This window comes from Trachinotus anak, unplaced genomic scaffold, assembly GCF_046630095.1.
Source record: "Trachinotus anak isolate AG129_WGS33_773 ecotype Australia unplaced genomic scaffold, CSIRO_AGI_Tana_v1 ptg000009l, whole genome shotgun sequence".
NCBI classification, from domain to species: Eukaryota; Metazoa; Chordata; class Actinopteri; order Carangiformes; family Carangidae; genus Trachinotus; species Trachinotus anak.
Window position 1 is genome coordinate 15198047 of NW_027273860.1, and position 19476 is coordinate 15217522.

At 41.6% G+C, this 19476-nt stretch overlaps 1 protein-coding gene across 1 annotated transcript; it reads right to left on the bottom strand.

Moving 5' to 3' along the window:
- Positions 1 to 509: 509 nt before the first annotated feature.
- On the bottom strand, positions 510 to 18903 carry cnn3a (calponin 3, acidic a). The gene is made up of 7 exons (XM_071485552.1): positions 18657 to 18903; positions 4524 to 4645; positions 4333 to 4399; positions 4014 to 4151; positions 3779 to 3895; positions 2857 to 3003; positions 510 to 1629 (listed from the first exon to the last, which is right to left on the bottom strand). The coding sequence occupies exons 1-7, from the start codon at positions 18711 to 18713 to the stop codon at positions 1288 to 1290; spliced, it is 990 nt and encodes a 329-aa protein (XP_071341653.1). The 5' UTR covers positions 18714 to 18903; the 3' UTR covers positions 510 to 1287.
- Positions 18904 to 19476: the final 573 nt, after the last annotated feature.

Genomic DNA, 19476 nt, shown 5'->3' on the forward strand with positions numbered 1-19476 from the left:
TTTTTAATTCTGCCCTTTAATTGTTGTTTTCTACCTGACTTACCTCATTTGTTTTTTGTTTCACATGTGCTGACTGCTATAACATTTGATTTTTCTGCAATTAATAACGTGCTTTTATCTATGAATAAGATCTTATTATGGATATGAGCACATTATAGGTATTTATATAATGTAATAGAACATGACCAGATGTATCATTTAAGCCTCACTCATGATAATTACCCTTTAAAATTGAGTTAGACATGATATATCTATAATCCAGCTTGTTTGAAATTATTCTGGCGATACATTTGTTCTGGAAACATCAGTATGAGTGCGACTGACAGTTTCTTATCTGCCTCCAAGTTACTGCATGTTGCTCATACAATCTTTCCACTCCATATCATCAGGAATATGATGTTCTTGTATGTTGACCTGTTGAAGGTATAGCAGTGGATGCAGCACCATCTTTCAATATGTATGGACGTGTTAAATGTTTGGAACAACATTGTGCAGCCAGTCTTCCAGAATTAAAGGGTTTAAGTTTTTATTTATAACATACCATTTTTCTTTATGAACCATATAACAGTGGACTGTTTTGCAATGAGAGTCATCACAATAAATACAGTTTGGGAATACAAAGGGAATGATATGAAGCTATAAGTCATGTGATGGCACGCCGAGGTCTAGCTGTAAAATAAGAGTCACGTAGGTTTGGTCATCTGCACTATCTGACAGCCATCAGGATTTACACAAAAAAAAAAAAAAAAAAAGTGATTACATGTGGTAAAAAAAAAAAAAAGTAAGGAATACCAGCATCACAAACCGCGGCTGGGTGTATGAAAACAGACACAACACAGAGAGAGCAGAACACTACACATGAATTCATTTCGTATGGATCAGTGAAGTTTCAGTCCATGAATACAAAAAAAAAAAAACAAACTGGAATGCAGCTGCTTCACCTGATGCTACACCACCCGCCAACAAAGTGATCACTACTTCAGTGCTCCATCATTAAGACATCTTTTAAAAAGTGGGTATTAAAAAGAATGCTCTTTAGCCTTTAAAAAAAACATCTTCAAACATGTATCTCTGCATCTCTGCATCTCATTATTCTATGCTACTACAACTTCTTACAACCTTTGCTGCTCGGATGAAAAGAGTCTAGGTGAAGAAGGAAAGAGCTCAAGGCAACGTTTCATTTTATGCTTCAAGAGAATAAAAAGACTAGTGAGGATAGCAAAAGACTTGCTCTGTTGTGTAGATAACATACACTTGTTAATACTTCTCTGGAGGTTGGGGTCAGCACTAATAGTCAATGCCCTGGTCGTTGTAATGGGAGCTGTAGTTGTCATGGTAACCTCCGTGGTACTCGTCCTCCTGGAACTCGGCCTGATAGTCACTGTCGCTGATCTCAGAGCCATTGGTGCCAGTGCCCTGGCTGCCATTGGTGTGGATGACCGGCTCCGTTGGGGGGGCGCAGTACTTGGGGTCGTACACCTGGCGACCCAGACCGTACACGCTCATGCCCCTCTGAGACGCCACCTTGTTGGTGCCCATCTGGAGGGAGATGGTGGAGTTGTCCGCCGGCTGTAGTGCCACCTTCTGGTCATAGATATCTCTGCGGGTGCCAGGGGCGGACATGCCAGCCTGCGGGAAAACCGGAAAGCAGCAGTAGCTTTACAACATGATGGAGGTGGTGTGCTCTATAATCTGTAATCCGAATGCTCTGTTCTAATGTAGATGATTCGTCAATAACAGATTATCCTTCATTCACATCGATCGAGGTTAAATTTTGAAACTTATTTTGGGGGAAAAGAAAAGAAATTTGGTCAGTTTACATTGTTACATTATGAATCGTCATTGACACATGGTAAACTCTCCAGTTGGGGTTTTATTTGTCCAGGTTTTGGGATATTTGACTTACAACAGAGGTGAAAGGACTTGAAGTTCGTACAACTCAGCTTTGAAAAGTTCAAGAGCAACATTTCTTTCTCTGAACCATGTCCCAAATCCAGTTATGTGTTAAAAAAAAAAAAAAACCCAATTGTCTCATTCCTTTAAATGAGGCCAGTCCAGTGAAGCAGCAAACACATGCTGAACCAGGCTCAGTTTTTGCACCAGCGACACAACATCATCTTGCAAGTTGCTGCAGTGGCCAGTCACATACGTGCCAGAATGCATTCTCAGTAGATTAACATGTAACCGAGGTATTTCTACTGTTTGCCTCGAGATTATTGTAATGCAAGTTTAAAAAAGATTGTAACATGAACTTGTAAAACTCGTGTGAGAGTGATATAAAACTCTGTGCAGTGTTTTCTGACAAGCCTTCATGTTCAAGGCTCTGTTACCTAAGCTGGAATTCCTGGATGGTATGTCATGTCTCACCAGTGTTTCAAACAACAGGCTCGTACCAACACAGCTGTGTTGTTTTAACCCAGGGCTGAACACTAAGTTACTCAAAATACTGTCATCCACAAAACACTGGAACTACTTTCTACTGAGGAAATAGCTCCTATAAGAAAAGTGGATTAGTGGACTTTTTCAATTCTGTGAGTATTTGAAACTAAATTCCATTCACCTCTATTGCATTGGGGTGGAGGCAAAAATCCCTGAGACAGGTCTCAAAACCAAAAACAAACTAAACAAAAACTATCTGCATGAGTAGCTATTAGATGTATATGAGGAAATTAATTTTTCTGTAAAAGTGTAAACATGGAAAAATGTGTCCACAAGCTACATCAGGCTTTGGAGTTATAGAAAGCATTTGTTAGTTATATGAAGTTCTGTATTAGATTGGTTTTTGGTCTCCTCCGGGTAATTTTTTTAAGTAAAAAGATCAAATAAGAACAGCATTAAAGAGGGTTGGGTTTTCACCTGGCTGGCTCCTTTGTTGGTTCCCATCTGCAGGCTGATGGTGGTCTGGTCGTAGGGTTTGTCAGTCTGAGTCTTTGGATCGTACAGATGTCTTCTGGTTCCGTACGCAGTCATTCCAGCCTGACTCGCACACTTGTTTGTTCCCATCTGAGGACAAAAGGCCAACAATGAGACTGCCGCCAAGTCCAATCACAAATCACTCTAACTTGTTTAAAGTAAACCTATGAATTGAACTGTTGACATTTTAGTTTCAGTAGGTGTGTTTCCACCACAGCAACTTGATCCTAGAAAAATAAAAAATAAAATAATTATCCCTGCTCAGAAAGTGGGACTTTCTGAAGGTTAAGGAACAATGCACATTGATTGGTCATGTATGCTAGCCTTTACAGCAACATTGTTATAAACCTGTAACTGTAAATATGTTTTGCTTGTAGTTTGTGGCTGACAATAATCAAGATGGAGCAACCAAATAGATTTTACGACTGATAGGCCAATAAAAACCAGGCTTTGTGGTCCATTTCTGCAGAGGACATAACACATATGGCAGTGGAATAATCGGTTAATCTTTGGCCCTGCTGGGGAAACCCAAATCACAATGTGCTGGGAAATTAAAGTTCCTGTAAGTTTTGGTGGAAAAGCACCAAATGTAACAAGTTTGTGGGAACTGTTTATCTAAAAAGGCAGTAATGTAACCCTGTTTCTGTCATTGAACAGAGTGGGTCCTACACTTGGGAGTCTCATGACTGTTTCGCCACAGGAGAAATAAAACTCTCTAGGGGAAATGCTGACTCTATTTATTTCTCTGGTATTGAAGTGGTTATATTTAAAGCTATAATCATAACATCAGCTTTCAGTGACGTCAGACGTAAGACACCAGCTCATGTGTTGGCCTGAGGAACTACTTTATCACCCGTGCAGTTACCTGTAGTCCAATGACACACTGACCGGCCTTGATCTTCTCATCGTCAAAGTGTCGAGCTTGTTTGTCTGCGTATTTCACCCCGATATCAATCTTTGTGTCCATACCTTTGGTCTTTGCCTGAAGGAAAAGACATGCTGGTTAACAGGCTGATGTGACAGTGCATATGTGTCCTGTAAGAATGGAAAATGTGTTTCCTCAGCAGACAAATGACCCTCTGTAATGTGTGTTCACTCACCATGCTGGCCAGCGCGAGCAGTGTGGTCTGGACTTGAGTCATGTTCCCATTTTCAAATAGGTCATTGGCCTCAAAGATGTCATTGGGCTTTAGACCATAGGCCAGGATAGCTTTGATGAAATTCCCAAGGTTTTCTAGCTGCAGAGACAAACAGAAAAAAAGAGGAAAAATGGAGTGATGGGGGGCTGAGTCGGGGGACACCAACGAAAGCAGGAGTCCATTTGAAGAAGCTGAATGTGTTCTTGATGTTGCTGACTTCTGAGGTGCTTTCTTTGATGGCTTTTTGTTATCCGCGGTCGATGTGAAAGCCCTGCCTTACCTTGTGCCAGTTCAACTGTGACAGGTTGATTTTCTTTACTGAACCAGGCTGCAGCTTATTAATCAGTCTGAGAGAGGAAGGACAACACAACGCGTATCAGGACACATGTCAGTGCAAGTCCTGCTGTCACAGACGTTATGTTGAAGCATCATTCATGGCACAACGCACACACACACACAAAGAGAACTTACTCGCAAAGGATGACTCCATCCTTCAGCCCTTTCTGGAAGTTCTCTCCGATAGACATTCCTGTTACCTCCTCAATCCAGAAGCGGAGCTCCTCCTCCTTCTGTGGGTCATATTTCTGAGCAATCTGAAACATAAAAAAAACATCATGTTCAGTCTGCAGTCCATTCTGGAGAAAATAAATAAATAAATAAAAATTAGATTTTAATTTTAGTTGATACTCATCTAATATAAAGACAGACAATAGTTAGAACTCCATAAGACCATGAGAGAGAAACCACCTGATAGAAATGGATTATAAAGAGATGACAGGAGCCACTTGGATCCACCCTGGCACTGCACATACTGACACAGACCAGTTTGAGACCTGCTTAGACTAAATATAAATCCAGACCCAGCCTGACTCAGGTCCTGGTTTAGGTTTCTGTCGGTAGAAACTCTGTGGACCCTCAAAGACCTCCGTCTCACAAAGCAGGAGCCAATGTTCAAAACACGAAAACGACAGACAGTCCTCCGGCCTGAATGGTTCACATCGAGGACATCATGAAGACCATCACGTGAGCTGATGTCACAGACCATCATGGTTCTGAGACTAATGGGCTCATACATGACTTCAGACAACAAATAAGCTCACTAGCTGCAAAAGCTTCACTAAGTCATTAATTTGCTGCACAGTGGATTCATCAAATCTCTTTTCAAACCAAAACTTTGTTTTCTCGTCCAGTGCACGACAACAAGTGATGAGTCAATCAATTAACAAGCAAACATGATTAATTCTAAGAGGTTATGTCTTGATCTTATCTCCCCTTAATTACCATCTTCCAATTATGGTTACTAAACCACAACAGTGACAGGGTTAGTTTCACAACACACTACATTTATAACAATTTAATTCCAGTTAACATTACAGACAGACATAAACTCACCCCAACAAAACACAACACTCATAAAAGAAAATGGCTTATTCAACTATTTTGATATTTCAGGTACAAATGGGTATGAATAATTGATTAGTTGAAGGTATGGGTTAATTCTTTTCTTCTTCCTATTATTATTATTAATAATAATCAATATACTGTGAGCATGAAAGGACACAACAGACTGTGCATCCAACTGTCCTCAGTACATATGGACACACTTCTTTTCCAATTATACATCATAAAAAAGAACAGATCACTGGCAGGCTTGATTGCTCCTCCTATCTGAACTGAAGAGATCACTATAATGCAACAGCACTAATATGGGAAATAATACACTTTTATGACATAAAATATCAAAGTGGCAGAGGGAGACTGTGGTTTAGGACTTAAATACCTCTGCTGGTAACAAAAGATGATACATGTATCATTCAGACGTCTGGGAGAGGACAGAAAGCTACCTGTCAAACAGCAGCTTGCAGTTAGCTTGAAGTTAAATGTTCACCAGCTGAACCTGCCTCATTATATTTCTTATTATAATAACATAATCCCACACATTCATTTGAAAAAATCTGGTTAATAATCTGGTTAGTCGCAAGTTTTTGGCCTCTTGAAGGCAGCAGAAACACGTCATGAACACAACACTGACATATCAGCACCTTTTAAGTTGATATGGAGAACTGCTCTTTAATACATCCAGCAGTTACAGAGCCACCCCAGCTATAACTGCAGGCTTTTTCACCCCGCCCTCCAACGTGGTCACTCAGAGTAAGTGCAAACACTTCGACCTAAGACGTGATTCAAACCCACATTGTACAAACTACTAGTTTGTTTCGAGCTCTGGACCTTAATCACATCCTCAGTTGCACAATAATGCCATGGTCACAGTGTAGTAGACAGACACCAGAAATGTGGCATAGGCCAACAACCAGGCAGATTTTAACAGTGGTGCTATGGGAACAGTCAGAGGGTCACCAGAACAAACATGGACACGCCTCACTGACCACACTGTTTCTGTGGAAATAGCAGAGCACTGCACCATAGTTTAAGATAGCACTGGATGGACTAATGGTTAATTCTAACAAACTTAACAGCTTCAGCAAAGTGGAATAAAAAGCAGATCACACGAAGCAGTACAGTAACATGAAGCTGGAGAACTCCTCTGACACTTTTTGTCACTGGAAAACAATCCAGTAAATCTCAGTGTACAGTAATCCTCCTCCCGTTAGCTCTCTACGCTGTGTAAACAGCCTTTTAGTGTTGGCTGACGCTGCGTAAACATCCCACAGACAATCTGCTAATCCTCAGCAGGACAAAGAGTCCCCTTCAGTTTGTAGTCACTGAAGAACCACAGGAGAGAAACCATGTGCAAACAGTTCACTCTGCTTTCCCGAGGACACACCACAGACCCACACTTCATACTCTGAGTTTGTCTGACAGTATCTCGTGAGGTGACTCACATACAAGCAGCTGTATTCATTGAGTTGTTCAATCTTTTTTTGCCAGTTATTAGAAAATGCCTCCTTTTCCAGCACCTTTTTAATGATGTTTTTATGTTTTTAACGTTCGTATTTCTAATAAGAAACATGAACATCTCACTGTGTCCTAAATTAAGTAGTCCAGCAACTGCTGATTTCTTTCATTACAAATCAGTCGATCTGCTGATTTTGTTTTTTACAAATGGATTATTCATTTATCAATGAAACGGAATAATGACAATTATCCATCCCACAGTATCAGAATTATCCTCTAAGGGAGAGTTAAAGAGGTGCAGAAGAAGAGACGAGAGGCAAAGCTACTGTGTGTGCATGCAGGTGTTGTACAACCAATGACAGTTAGTCAGTTAGCTGCAGTCAGACGCTGCAGCTACAGTGGCTGTGACGCACAGCTCATGGGGGCAATTAGGGTACTTTAAAACCCAACAGCTTCCAACTGCTCACACTTCTTCTCTGAGTCATATCTGAACACAAAGACACGACCACGCATTTATAGCTTCAGTGTGACTTGTATTTTCTGAAGGTATCATTATCTCCAGTGTCCAGAATAAATCTCAAAACAAGCCCTGTAATATTCAAACACTTATAGTAGTTGTTTTTATGTCCATGGGTATCCTGCAAACAGGAACTGCTAGTAGCGAACCCTACATACTTTTAATGGTGCCAGGTCTCCTGGCAAGTTGTCATGGTTTTGTCTGAGGGGGAATTCCACAGTATCAAACTTTGAAAACTGCTTCACTGAATGAAGCATTCATTTCACAGGAGTTGTAGTAGCAGCTAAAAACTGAAAAATACAGAATGATTGTCTCCCAGATGTTACTGTATATCCCAGTGCATCCAGCAGTTGTTGTATGTCCTGCCAAAAACACTGTTCACTTGGGTGGTTCACGGTAGTCAAGGTCTTTTTGTGATGAGGACAAATCCAAAATGTTTGTGGTTACAGAGGATGAAGAGAAAAATAGAAAGTTATTAATAATTATATTTCCAATAACAAACACTGAAAAACCCCCAGGATTTCCTAATAAAGACACAACATAATGAGTTATAGGCTAAACATAAAAACAAGGCAGTCTTCACCCTGTGAGTTTTGCACACAGATAAACAATCTTGTTCTAACCTGGTACAGTATCACCACATCACAAAATTATAACCAGCTGCTGTTAAAGAACAGGTCACCTGTTACCTGGACACACTGTCCAATGACAGAATACAAACCTGTCATTATATCATAGTTTTCTGCCTGATCAATAAAAATATTAAAAATATATATTGTGTTAACTTTTAAAAAAGACGAAGAGAAGAGAGTCAACTTTGTTCAACTACACAGGCCTCCAGATCAAAACTTAATTCATTTCACTCACTTGTCCTCCTCCACTGGAGCAGTCACATCAGACACTTTGTGCCTGTTCCCTCAGTGTGATGCCAAACCCCGGCTCATGTAATAAACAGACAAAGAAGTGAATCTTCACATGCCCTCTCCTCCTCCAAGTTCTCGTTAAAAGCCAAAGAGGATGTTTTGTTCCAAACTGTGACTCAGTGGAAGGATGGAGTTAAAGGTTACATCTCCTTTGGTCATGGTATCAGGGTTGAAAGTTGTGTCATTCAGGAATTAATGTGAGGCGATTTGTGTCTGTGGAGTTTGACGACACAGAGGAACCCCACTGAGAGGCCAAAGAGCCCCGAACGATTAGAAGGAAGGCATTTTTCTCTCTTCTTCTCTCCCAGCAGTTATTTTGGAGGAGCATTGCCAAGAACTCTACGAAAAAGAAAAAAAAAAAAAGCCAGGCATTGGAAAAAGGGATCTAATTCTCTTGATGGAACCATTAAACTGAGCTACTGAGGGAAAAATCTGGAAGGTTACAATTTGAGCTTGCTGGAAGTGAAAACCAGACAAACCCCCTCCCCATTTCATCTCTGTACCCAAAGGCATTTCCTGATGACAGCACAAAAACTGCTCGCATTTGGAAAATAGGTTTAGTGAAGTCAGTGCTACTGCCCAACACTTATAATATCCACAATCAGGGGTTATGTAGTACAGATGGTTACACATGGCTCACCAAAGTTGATGGTAAATTTAACTGAAACGCTGATTATGATGACAAACTCGCCCAACCACAGTGGTTTATCAGAATGAAGCTGATTGGCATTTGTCACATCATACACATGACCGAGCACTGAACCAAGGCTGAGCAAACAGAGAGGCTGCTTTTCATTAATATGTAACCACCGCCGAGCTTCAGAAACACTCAACATACCACATACTGTGGTGAGAGAAGCCATGTCATCAGCTGGGAGCACAAGTAGAAAAGCAGAAGCAACATTTCAGGATGGAAGAAAAAGATTTAGGGCTGAAACTAATGCACCGACTGTAACTGTACCCGATCGACTTCAGGCTCTGTGGGTGTGTCGCTGAGGATCCAAGAAGGTGCAATGTCGACTGATTTTTGATTTCTGATGAGTGGTTCACAATAAAGCTTCAAGTATCACTTTCCCACTTGTTACTTGCCGTGACGAAAAAAGGTGGAACTACACTATGAGGGCAGTGCAGCATCCGGACAAATATGCACACAAGCTAAGGTCTTAAGACAGGTTGAGCAACGCACTTTCTACGCCATCACCCAGACACTATCAGAGCGCAGCAGCCAGCTTCAACAGTAACACAAGGCACCAACTAACCACACACACACTGCAGGGTGTACTGCTCGCTGTCAGGTGTTAAGTAATTTGGATGATGCTCTCAAGAAAGCTGCAAGATGGATTAACGCAGGCCAAGCAAAGAGCCCCGACCGACAGGCAGTCAGAACGTAGGGTGGGCGATCAGGCCAAACGACCATATCACAACCTTATGATCATGATCCACAATCTGAATCCTGAGTTTCCCCACAGATTCAGTTGAACTCGTGATTATGACTTGTTGTGTTTATGGTCGCATGGAAACAAAGCCTGTCACTTCATCTCAAAGGCCCAACTCACAAATCTCTGCATCCTGTTTCCACATTGGTTTTATTCTGAAAGTCCTGACCAGACATTGTGATTCCTATCTTTCTGCCGCTTTGACCTTTCTTTCAGATGTTTGTCTGCTCGCCACTATTCCTCATCCACAATGCTGTCTTCTGTTTACTAATTGTGTCACAACCAATCACACTTCTGCTTAGTTCATATGGAGAATCTGTTTGGACAGCACTGTTATTTATTTCTGAGGCGCTATATGAGGTTTATTAGGTGCTATATGCAAATGAGAACTGGTACATGTGCTGCTATGCCAAGCTCACCGAGGCTGCAGAGCCGAAGGACCATCGTTGCTATTACAAACACCAATGATGACAGGATCTAATCTGCAATTAGCTCAAATGGTTCAGTTTTATTTGACTTGGAGAAAAGTGTGGCTTGAAAGTGGCTGTGAAAATTTCTGTCAGTGTTGGGCAAACAGAAATTCTGACCTAACGGTGGTACCCACGAAAGGTGAGGATGTCACCACCAACATGATTCAACATTCAACTTTTCCCCAAGTTGTGAAAGGAATGGTTGCTTTTCCACATAAAAACAATCTCATGAAGAGAGCCACAATAAAACATTAAACCCAGGCTGACTAACATGTTATCTGATGTGAACTACCATGTTTTACTGTGAAAACTGTACCCATCACTGGAAGTGGAAATTTAAATAAGAATGGACCTGAGGACAAGTACTTGATATACAAACAACAAGGCTTCATAGAAAACTCATTAATAAGACATGATGTTTGACCACACTGGGAAACCAGTCTGCCTTGAGATAGATAAAAATCCATATTACCAATCATGAGATCTCAATACGATAATAAATGATTAGATCATGTGTCAGGAGCAGAGCTGTTTGACTTTACCTCCTGACCAGCTCCTCACACACAAACACAACCAATCTGTTTCCTTTGATACAACAACCAGTTGCCTTCCCACAGGGAAAGTGAACACAAAGGGGGTGAAAACAAACAGCTGTTTCAGAAAGGGGGTTTTCAAGAAGATGAAGGTCTCAGTTAGTGTTGTGTGCTTTGTGGTGGTCACACTAAATCTCATCACACCTTTAAAAAAGATCAAAGGCTAATCTAGCGTCTTGCTGAAGAGTTACAGCATTGAGAGGAAAAAAAAAAAATATCACTTGCAAAATAATAGTTTTTGTTTATTTGTAAAAACTATAGCAAAAAAACAAAAAAACAAAATTGAGATAAACCTCCTTTTCTAAGAACAACAGTCTACAATAATGAAGGAAATGAGGCTCTCAATTATGTAATCCATTCATAAGAGCGGCATTTGTCTATCGTATCTGCTTTACAAGATAATGTCGCTCGTATGATCTACTTATTGAATCTTGACTGAGGGCTGGGCGATATGATGCTATATAACCTGCAACAGTAGAAATGTGTCCAATGGTAGAGATACATATACATATAGAGATGGTAGCAATACATATCACTCAGTGCAAGGTCACTATCAGGTAGACCTGTCCTATCTAGACCTATAACCTATAAATTATTGAGAATTATTATATTTTTACAGTGTTTCTATTTTACCCAGCGCAGCTTTTCTTGCTTTACGCCATGGGTCACATGACGCGACTGAAGTCAATGAGTGAGATATGCACAGGGGAGAGACGATTGGAGATAAGTGGGGGGGTGGGTTATAAGAGGGAAAGAGAGAAAAGGAGGTGTTAAAGCTGTTCAGCTGTTAGAATGGGTTGAGATTGTGTTTTGTAAAAACAGCTGAGACCGTTAAAATGTGAAATGGAGTTAACAAAAAGAAGAAAAAGGGAAATTCAAGCCACACTTTTGTTTTCCAGTTTCCTAAAATTAAGCATTCTCTGATGCACATTTTTCCAAAGCTCTGTGTCATAAGAAAAGTTAATTTAATCATTATTAAAAAGTTATTACTTATAATCCCTCCAGTTTGCTCCTTACTAATAAAAGGGGTGCCATTATGGAAGATTTTGGTCATATCGCCCTCCCCTACTCTGGACCATGATTGGAGTTGAGCTTTCATGATTACATAAACCTTGATATAATTTTTAGATTAAGTTTCAACAACAAAAACAGTGGATGTTTCTCCATCTGAGAGGAGACGAACTGCCAGAGCCTGATGAGTCAGTCGCCAGAGTTGAAAAGATGTGGGCTGAGAGATTCACGGGAGAGAGCTCTCTTGTTGCCCAACCAGTCAGACTTTTAGCAAACACTTCAACCACAAGTCAAGTATGACCTCTTGAGAGAAAACAGAAAAGATGGGCCTGAGGTGACCTGAAGTGTTTGAGTGGAATGTGCTGTGGTTTCAGGTTTCACTTTTCTTTTAATACAGAGCAGACAACGGCTCATTTCTCTTTATTAACTGGAGCTGGAGAATTTAGGTTTATGAATAAGAAGTTAGAGATACAATGATTACATAATGTATCCTTTAAAAATGTTCCCCGAGGCCTGTTCCTAATTATTCTGCAGCTCAAATACTGAATATGTAACAACCTGCCCCAGGAAATCCTGGGTGTGGGCACGACATGAACAAATGATATGAGCATTTCAAATCTAATAATGCCATTGACAGACTAATAACAGACTTTATGATTATAACACAAAGAAACACAAAGACCACATTGTCGACCACACTGGCGCATTTTCGACTGCGATTAGGTTACAATCCCCAAATCCCCAAATCAGTTTACATTGTTAGTTTATGCTGCAATTTGTGTGGAAAGACACTGAAGAAAAAGACACATGTAGGTACGATGGCCGATAGAGAGATGTGGGAAAAAGGACTACATTTTTCAGAGGTGGAGGTGAATGAACTCTGTGACAGAGACTCTGAAACCTGAGTGATTTTCTGTTTCCTGTTCATTATGTCCTTCTACAGCTCACATGTGATGTTGGTTTTGCTGAGCCCAGGAGTAAAAATCAAACACGTTTGACAAGGAAACATCAACTTTTGCTTTCCCTGCACCAATTCACATCCTCATCGCTTTAAACGCTGTACACCATGAAACTTGTTTGAATTATTTTTACCTGAAGTAACATATATCTCAGGATCGCCGTGTCACTAAAATCAGTTGGCTAAAGGCTAACCAGCACAGAGCATCGCTACCAAGCAAATCTTCCCGGCTCATGTTCAGTCTCTGGCAAACAAAACGGATCACCTATAATCAAAGGACTGGAGTTTTTGCTGAAATTTGACGTAACATCGGCATTTCAGCGTGACTGAGCTGGACAGGCAACATACCTGCCAGAGAATACTGCAAAAGCAGACGCGGAGGCATGTGCGCCTACATAAACAAATCTTTGTGTACAGAAGCCACTGCTGATGCGGATCACTGATCTGATAAGATGTTGGCACTTTCACAGCTCCAGGAAGTTTACGACAACCATCATATCTGCGGTCCGTATGCCTCCACATGCTAATGCTAAACTGGCACCGGAAGAACTGTTTTGTTTTTCTGTGACAGAAACAAAAGTAGAAGGAAGTAGATTAATTTACACGACATCTAGATCCAGGAAAGAAAACCAGAACACTATAACACTAACACTAGAACGACGAGGTCAAACCGCTGGTCAGCTGAATGACGCGCGACAGTGATATGGTTGCACCATTGGTCGGCAGGCCGAGTGTTGCCGTTTTTTGATTAGTCATTTGCTCTTTCAAAATGATTTGGCGTGAGCAAGCAGCGGTGCCGACTTTGCGTCTTTGTCACTAGAGTGACCAACTTTTCAGACCTCAGACTCTGATGATGGCTTATATCTCAAACACATTAAATAAGACTATTTAACAGCGAGTGTCTGCATTTTGTTTAACTTGGTGAGTCAGCTCCGCCAGTGCACCCAATACCATGCTTACAGTGGTCTATGTTTCAGACCCCGTTTGTAACTCTTCTTCAAAAAGCACCAAGCAAGAAATCTTGCTACTTTTTGGACAAACCTTGGTGACTTTCCATTGAATAGAAATGGTAGTACTGCCCCATGGGTGCGAGGTAGGGCTTTCCCTCAGTAGGCACACCCCTTTATGCTCACAGCCAAATACCAAAGTTTTGAGCTAGTCCATAGAGAAAGGGAGCTACAACTGACTTATACCTGAAACTTCTGTCTATTATCCAGGCTTGGAAAGTGCTGTAATACTAACTGAGCAGAGTGAAAAGTGAATGGATGGGGTCCTCATCAAGGGGTTTGTGTTGAAGAATTTCAGGAATGTGATATATGCAGCTCAGAGAAGAGCATGGACTACTGATCACACATTATGCAATGGAGCACAGATGGGGCCCCTGCCTGTCCTCCTCCTTTTGTGCTGTGCACTCTCTGACAGAGGAGGTTTTACTGCAATGAACTGAGTATACGTGACTGTAGTTGTGGAAGAAAAGACAGATTTAGAATATTGTTGCCTCCAAATGGAAAACAGGAATTTGAACTTCAAAATCCAGAACTGAGTTGAATGAATGCATGCAAGGATTAACAAAGGTCAAGAGTGGAAAGGGACGACACTAGCACTTTTGAGGGACACGTGTTTTTGAGGGACCTTTCCAGGATTTCAGAATGTCTTAATCCATATTTGCAAATCAAGCACACAAAGCGTGCTGGAGTGTTTTCAGTATGCCTTACACACACTACACTATGGGCATGGCACAGACACTAGCAAATGACAAAGGTCAACCAGCTCTGTTACTCTGCATCCAGTATGAGGAAGAGACGAGTCCACTGTCACTGTTGTACAGCAAATCCCATCAACACACTGTTTAAGGTTCAAAGTCCAGTCTTGCCCTTGGAAACTGAAGTTAAGAAAACAAAACTAAACACCAAATCCATTTAGTAGCTACACTGGGGCTTTCAATCACATAACATGAACTTCATCAGGAGTGTTTACTTAATCATCATGAAACTGGAGATGTCCAATTTTATTTACCGTTTCTCTTCTGAGCACTAAATGGACCTTGAGACTGTCCTTTTTCAACAACTGTTAATAAGGTCTGAGCTTTGAATCAAGCCTTGCTAAGTATACTACTAAAAACCAAAATGGACATATTCAACTCCGAAATCCCCACTGTTGGATTGTATTGCGTTATACTAACAAGTTTTTCCATTCCATGTCAGCTCTCTTAAAACAGTTTCAACAAAAACTGAACAGTGTAACCTTCATGAAGGGCAGATTTATTACAGGACTGTATCACTCTGCAGTAGTTTAACAAGCTGTGCCAAATAAACTGACAACTGGGTGTACACAGTAAAGACATATAAGTCTATACTTAGCAGCAGAAGCTATGCATGTTGATTAAACATGTATCTGACAAATTGAAATAACAGGTGCAGATTCTAAATCTTAATTTTCACATGATACTTAATCCAAATACTGAAGGTCCTGTTTCAGTACTATGAAGATAACCGTCTTAGATTATTGATTTGATGTGAAATAAACTGTGAGGATGTGACGTGAAGGTGACGTGATGTGATGTGATCAGCTAATCCTCTCAGTCCACTCTGTTTGGACAGTGGTGTTACAGAGGGGAGCTTCTTCCCTCACTGATGACCTTTGGTCAAGTACAGATCCACAAACCTGACAGCAGATGTTTCATTCTGTGCACAGATTAAACGTCAATTAGTGACAGCGCTGGCGATGTTTGTTATGTTAACTGGTGAAACCGATGGTCAGCGCCGGCTGTAAACGAGAAGCTGCTACTCAAACGTTTTCTACACTGAGCTTCAGTAACAGATCTGTTAACTTACTAGATCTGTGTATTTTCTTAATCTGGTCAGAACTCCAGATTCGCATGTGTAACAAATAATTTTGTACATTAGCACTGTAGTTTTCACTCATGTATGCTGTGAAATGCATCACTGCAGAGCCAAGCCTCCATATTGGACAGCAGCTTTGCAACACTAGCAGGCTGAGGCGGACAAAACACAGCAAAGTACAGCAAAGAAAGGATCGGCATCTGATCAGGTTTATTTTAGTTGAAACTGATCCATTAATAACGTCTGGGATTGATGCTGATCCTAAGGATCGGCTCAGTGACTCTCTAGCATACAGTCTGTACAGGCTGACTGAACTTCACTAATAAACCAGCACTTCTGTGCAGCATAATTAAAGTATACAAAAAAAAGTAGGTAGATGAGGTATATTGTAGAAAATATTAGTTTTTTAGTATCTATAAAAATGGCATCAACTTCGCATCCCACAGCAACTCTTTATACTTTGCACAGTGACCTCTTGGCCTTCAGGACAGTGAGTTAAATATCTACACTAAACAAAGATGACTTTGGTACCACCCTCTAATCTCTTTGTTCAGAGACCAAACAGCTAATTTCTCAAAAAGGCAGAACTACTCCTCAAAGTTCAGATGAGTCACTTCCTGTTGGAGGAATATTTTCCACAGTGACCCTACACATGCTTGAGATTTTAATGGGCTAACCACAAACTACTTCTACTACTTTGCATCACTTGTGTGCTGTTGTTCCAGGCTTTACTTGTGGAGGTTTGACTTTAACATTTTGCCTGAGATGAGCTGTGAAGGGCACAGAAGCCTCCAGTTAGCTGCAGGATGTTTGCACTTACCTATATTGACATGCTTCTCATGAATGTATTTAAAAAGGCCCACAGCAGTGTGTTTTTGCATACAATAGTGTTTAAAGGGTAACTACACCCTCAAATTCTGCTAGAACCCTCCATCTCTGCATATTTTAAAAAAATGCAATGGAGTGGATGATAAACAACTGTCGGAGGCGTGGTCTCACACCCACATAGTATGTGACACAGTGGGTCAGCAGAACGGGGAAGAGTGACAGACAACTGTTGAGCATGATATGGATAGTGACGCAGACTTGGTAGTCAGAGCTAACCAGAAGCTTCTGTCACACTCAGTGTGTCTGCTACACAGACAGGGAGTCTGGTGGAGCTGTGACTCACTAGAAACACATTTATGGCCTTTTGAGAGAGACACTGTGTGGGTACCTGAGCTGTAGTGCATCTCGCTATTGTTACATGATACAGGTGTCAACGGGCCAATGTGTTGTGTTTACTGCCAATTCGGAGGAGCAAATCTTGTTCTGATACAATCTATCTTGGTTTTCCGATGGTACTTGTACCTGTATTGACATTATATGCCAGAATCTGTGCCATTAGGTATATAGTGCAAAAAACATGTGATGTGGAGTTGCTCTTTGAAGTCAACTTTTCACAACTTGAAACTCAACTTTTCTTACCATCACAGTAAGCATGGTCCGGTATGTACCTTTATTGTTGGCATAAATTGTTACCAAGTACAGAGTTTTCAGTCTGCACATTCAGGTACATTACCTAACTTGACATTAGCAGTGAAAGTAGATATGCTGTTCCAAACTCAAACAAGCTTTAAGACTCCAAGCCTCACACTAGAAATCAGTGGTAATCCCTAAGAGAAGGCACCGCATGCTTTGATATGATGAGCAGTGATGTACATGTGATTTATGATTAATGACTGACAAGATGCACAAACTGTATTACAGGCTCTTTTTCCAATTCCCTTCAAATGAACTTCACTATAATGTATTGCACGTGCTGAGCATGCACTAATGCAAATGTGCAATGATGCACTCTGAGCATAAGGTGGGACTGATGTTAATGGTGTTAATGATGGTAGAGGCACGGTGCCCTCTCCACTCCTGATGATGTCATCTTTCAGACATTTAACTCCAGCATCTGTCTGTGATAACCCCGACACGCACCTCTCATCTCCGTTTCTTCGCTTTAACTAACCTCCTGTTGCACCGCTGCACGTTTGCCTCTTAATAACAGAAAGCGTCTGTAATCACAACACCGCTACGTGGCAATGTGATTACAACGCGACACGGCGCATCCAAACGCAAACAGCAGCGGTCGGATCAGTAGCTGCAGCAGCCTACAGACCGTGCATATGGAGGCAGCCACACAGACCCAGCTGGGGCCGGGATCCTCCCTGCACAAACAATGACTTCGAGTCAGATTTGTGTCATATTCACGGCTCTGTGCTGTGTACGCGGCACCGCGCAGTGCGCCACTTCATCGACATAAGTCCCCTTAAAAAGCTTTCACTCCACAGTCGCATTTCAAAGGTGCTCTTGTGACCCGGTCCATAAACAAAGAGGGACGGAGGAAAAGCTGGGCTTCCCATCACTGAGGTGGTGTAAGCCTGAAGTTTGGATTATCCACCTAATACCAGGTTTATTAGTCAGCAGGAGTTGATTACTTTTACAGAAAGTTTGCAAAACTCGGTGACAGGCTTTTTTTTTTTTTTTTTTGTTTGCGCTCTCGGCTCCATCTCATCCTGCAGACAGGCCCGGACTAAAAGCCGCACCAAAACCCCAGCCTCGAAACGTGACTCGCGTTCCTTCCTTGCGCCTTTCTGTCGGCGTAAAAGTTCGAGCTGGAAGTCCGTGGAGCCGTGGGCAACTTCGCCCGGTGCGCACACGCTTTTTTTTCCCCATTCATGACTCTGCACGACGCCGAGCTGAGCCGAGGCTCGACGGGTTCGGGAAACTTCGGAAAGTTGGTGCCGCGCGTTTGCTACAAGCTCGGAGACACTGCCCCGCCGCCGCCGCGCTGAATGGCGCAGTGTCCGGCCGCTTTCTCAATGGGAGACAGAGCGGGAGCGAACAGGCTGCGTTTGTGGAGACAGCACAGATTAAAGGCGTTTGTTAACTTTTTTTTTTTTTTTTTTTAAGAAAGTTGTTTTTCCCTCTCAGACAAAAAAAAAAAGCCAGGACTGCAGCACTTACTTTGCTTCTCACTTCAGCAGATAATCCGTACGCTGGCCCCTTATTAAAATGAGTCATTTTCTTGGTCGTGCGTGTAAACCCGAACTTCTGTCCTCAGCTACAGTGTAGCGCAGAGCCGGCCGTGGGAGCGTCCGGTGGAGCGGCGGCTGCTTCAGGCTCCCCTCGAACACCCGAGCCTGATGGAGAAGAGTCCGCGAAGGTTCACTGTGAAGAGCAGCAAGCACTCTGCTGGAAAGGCTCTGTTTGCAAAACAAAACAAAAAAAAAAAAAAAAAAAAAAAAAAAAGTCAAAATGATTGACGTAGCCGCAGCAGCCAATCAGAGCCGCCGCTTCGTCTTGGATTACGCCCTCTCCTGATGCTCTTTTCTTAAGGGTGGGTCGTATTGCAGTTTTAGAAAAACTAATGCAAGTGTCTGATGTGACAGTGTTACTGACACAGTGTTATTCAGTGATTCAGCTTTCACTGTGCCTGGTCATTCACTGTCAGAGAAATACCTAAGTTTCTTCAGTCAAATGTTATCGGACAAGTTCATCATAGAAGTCAGTGAGTCTGGCTGAATTATATGACCATTTGATAACCTTTAAGACACTATGATCTATTGGGCGTATTTTTTTTTCTGAGTTTCCAGAACAAGATTTTGACAAGATTTTGTCTCAGGTCTGTACAAGTTGTTGTTGCACTTCCAATTTTCACATTCAGACTCTGTCCAGGTGGGTTTCATTCAGAGGGGTAAAGACGAACAGATTCTTTAGCACTGTAAACCAGTAAGATTACAAATCTTCCACAGAGCTTACATTCCTCCCCTCCAGAAATCCAACA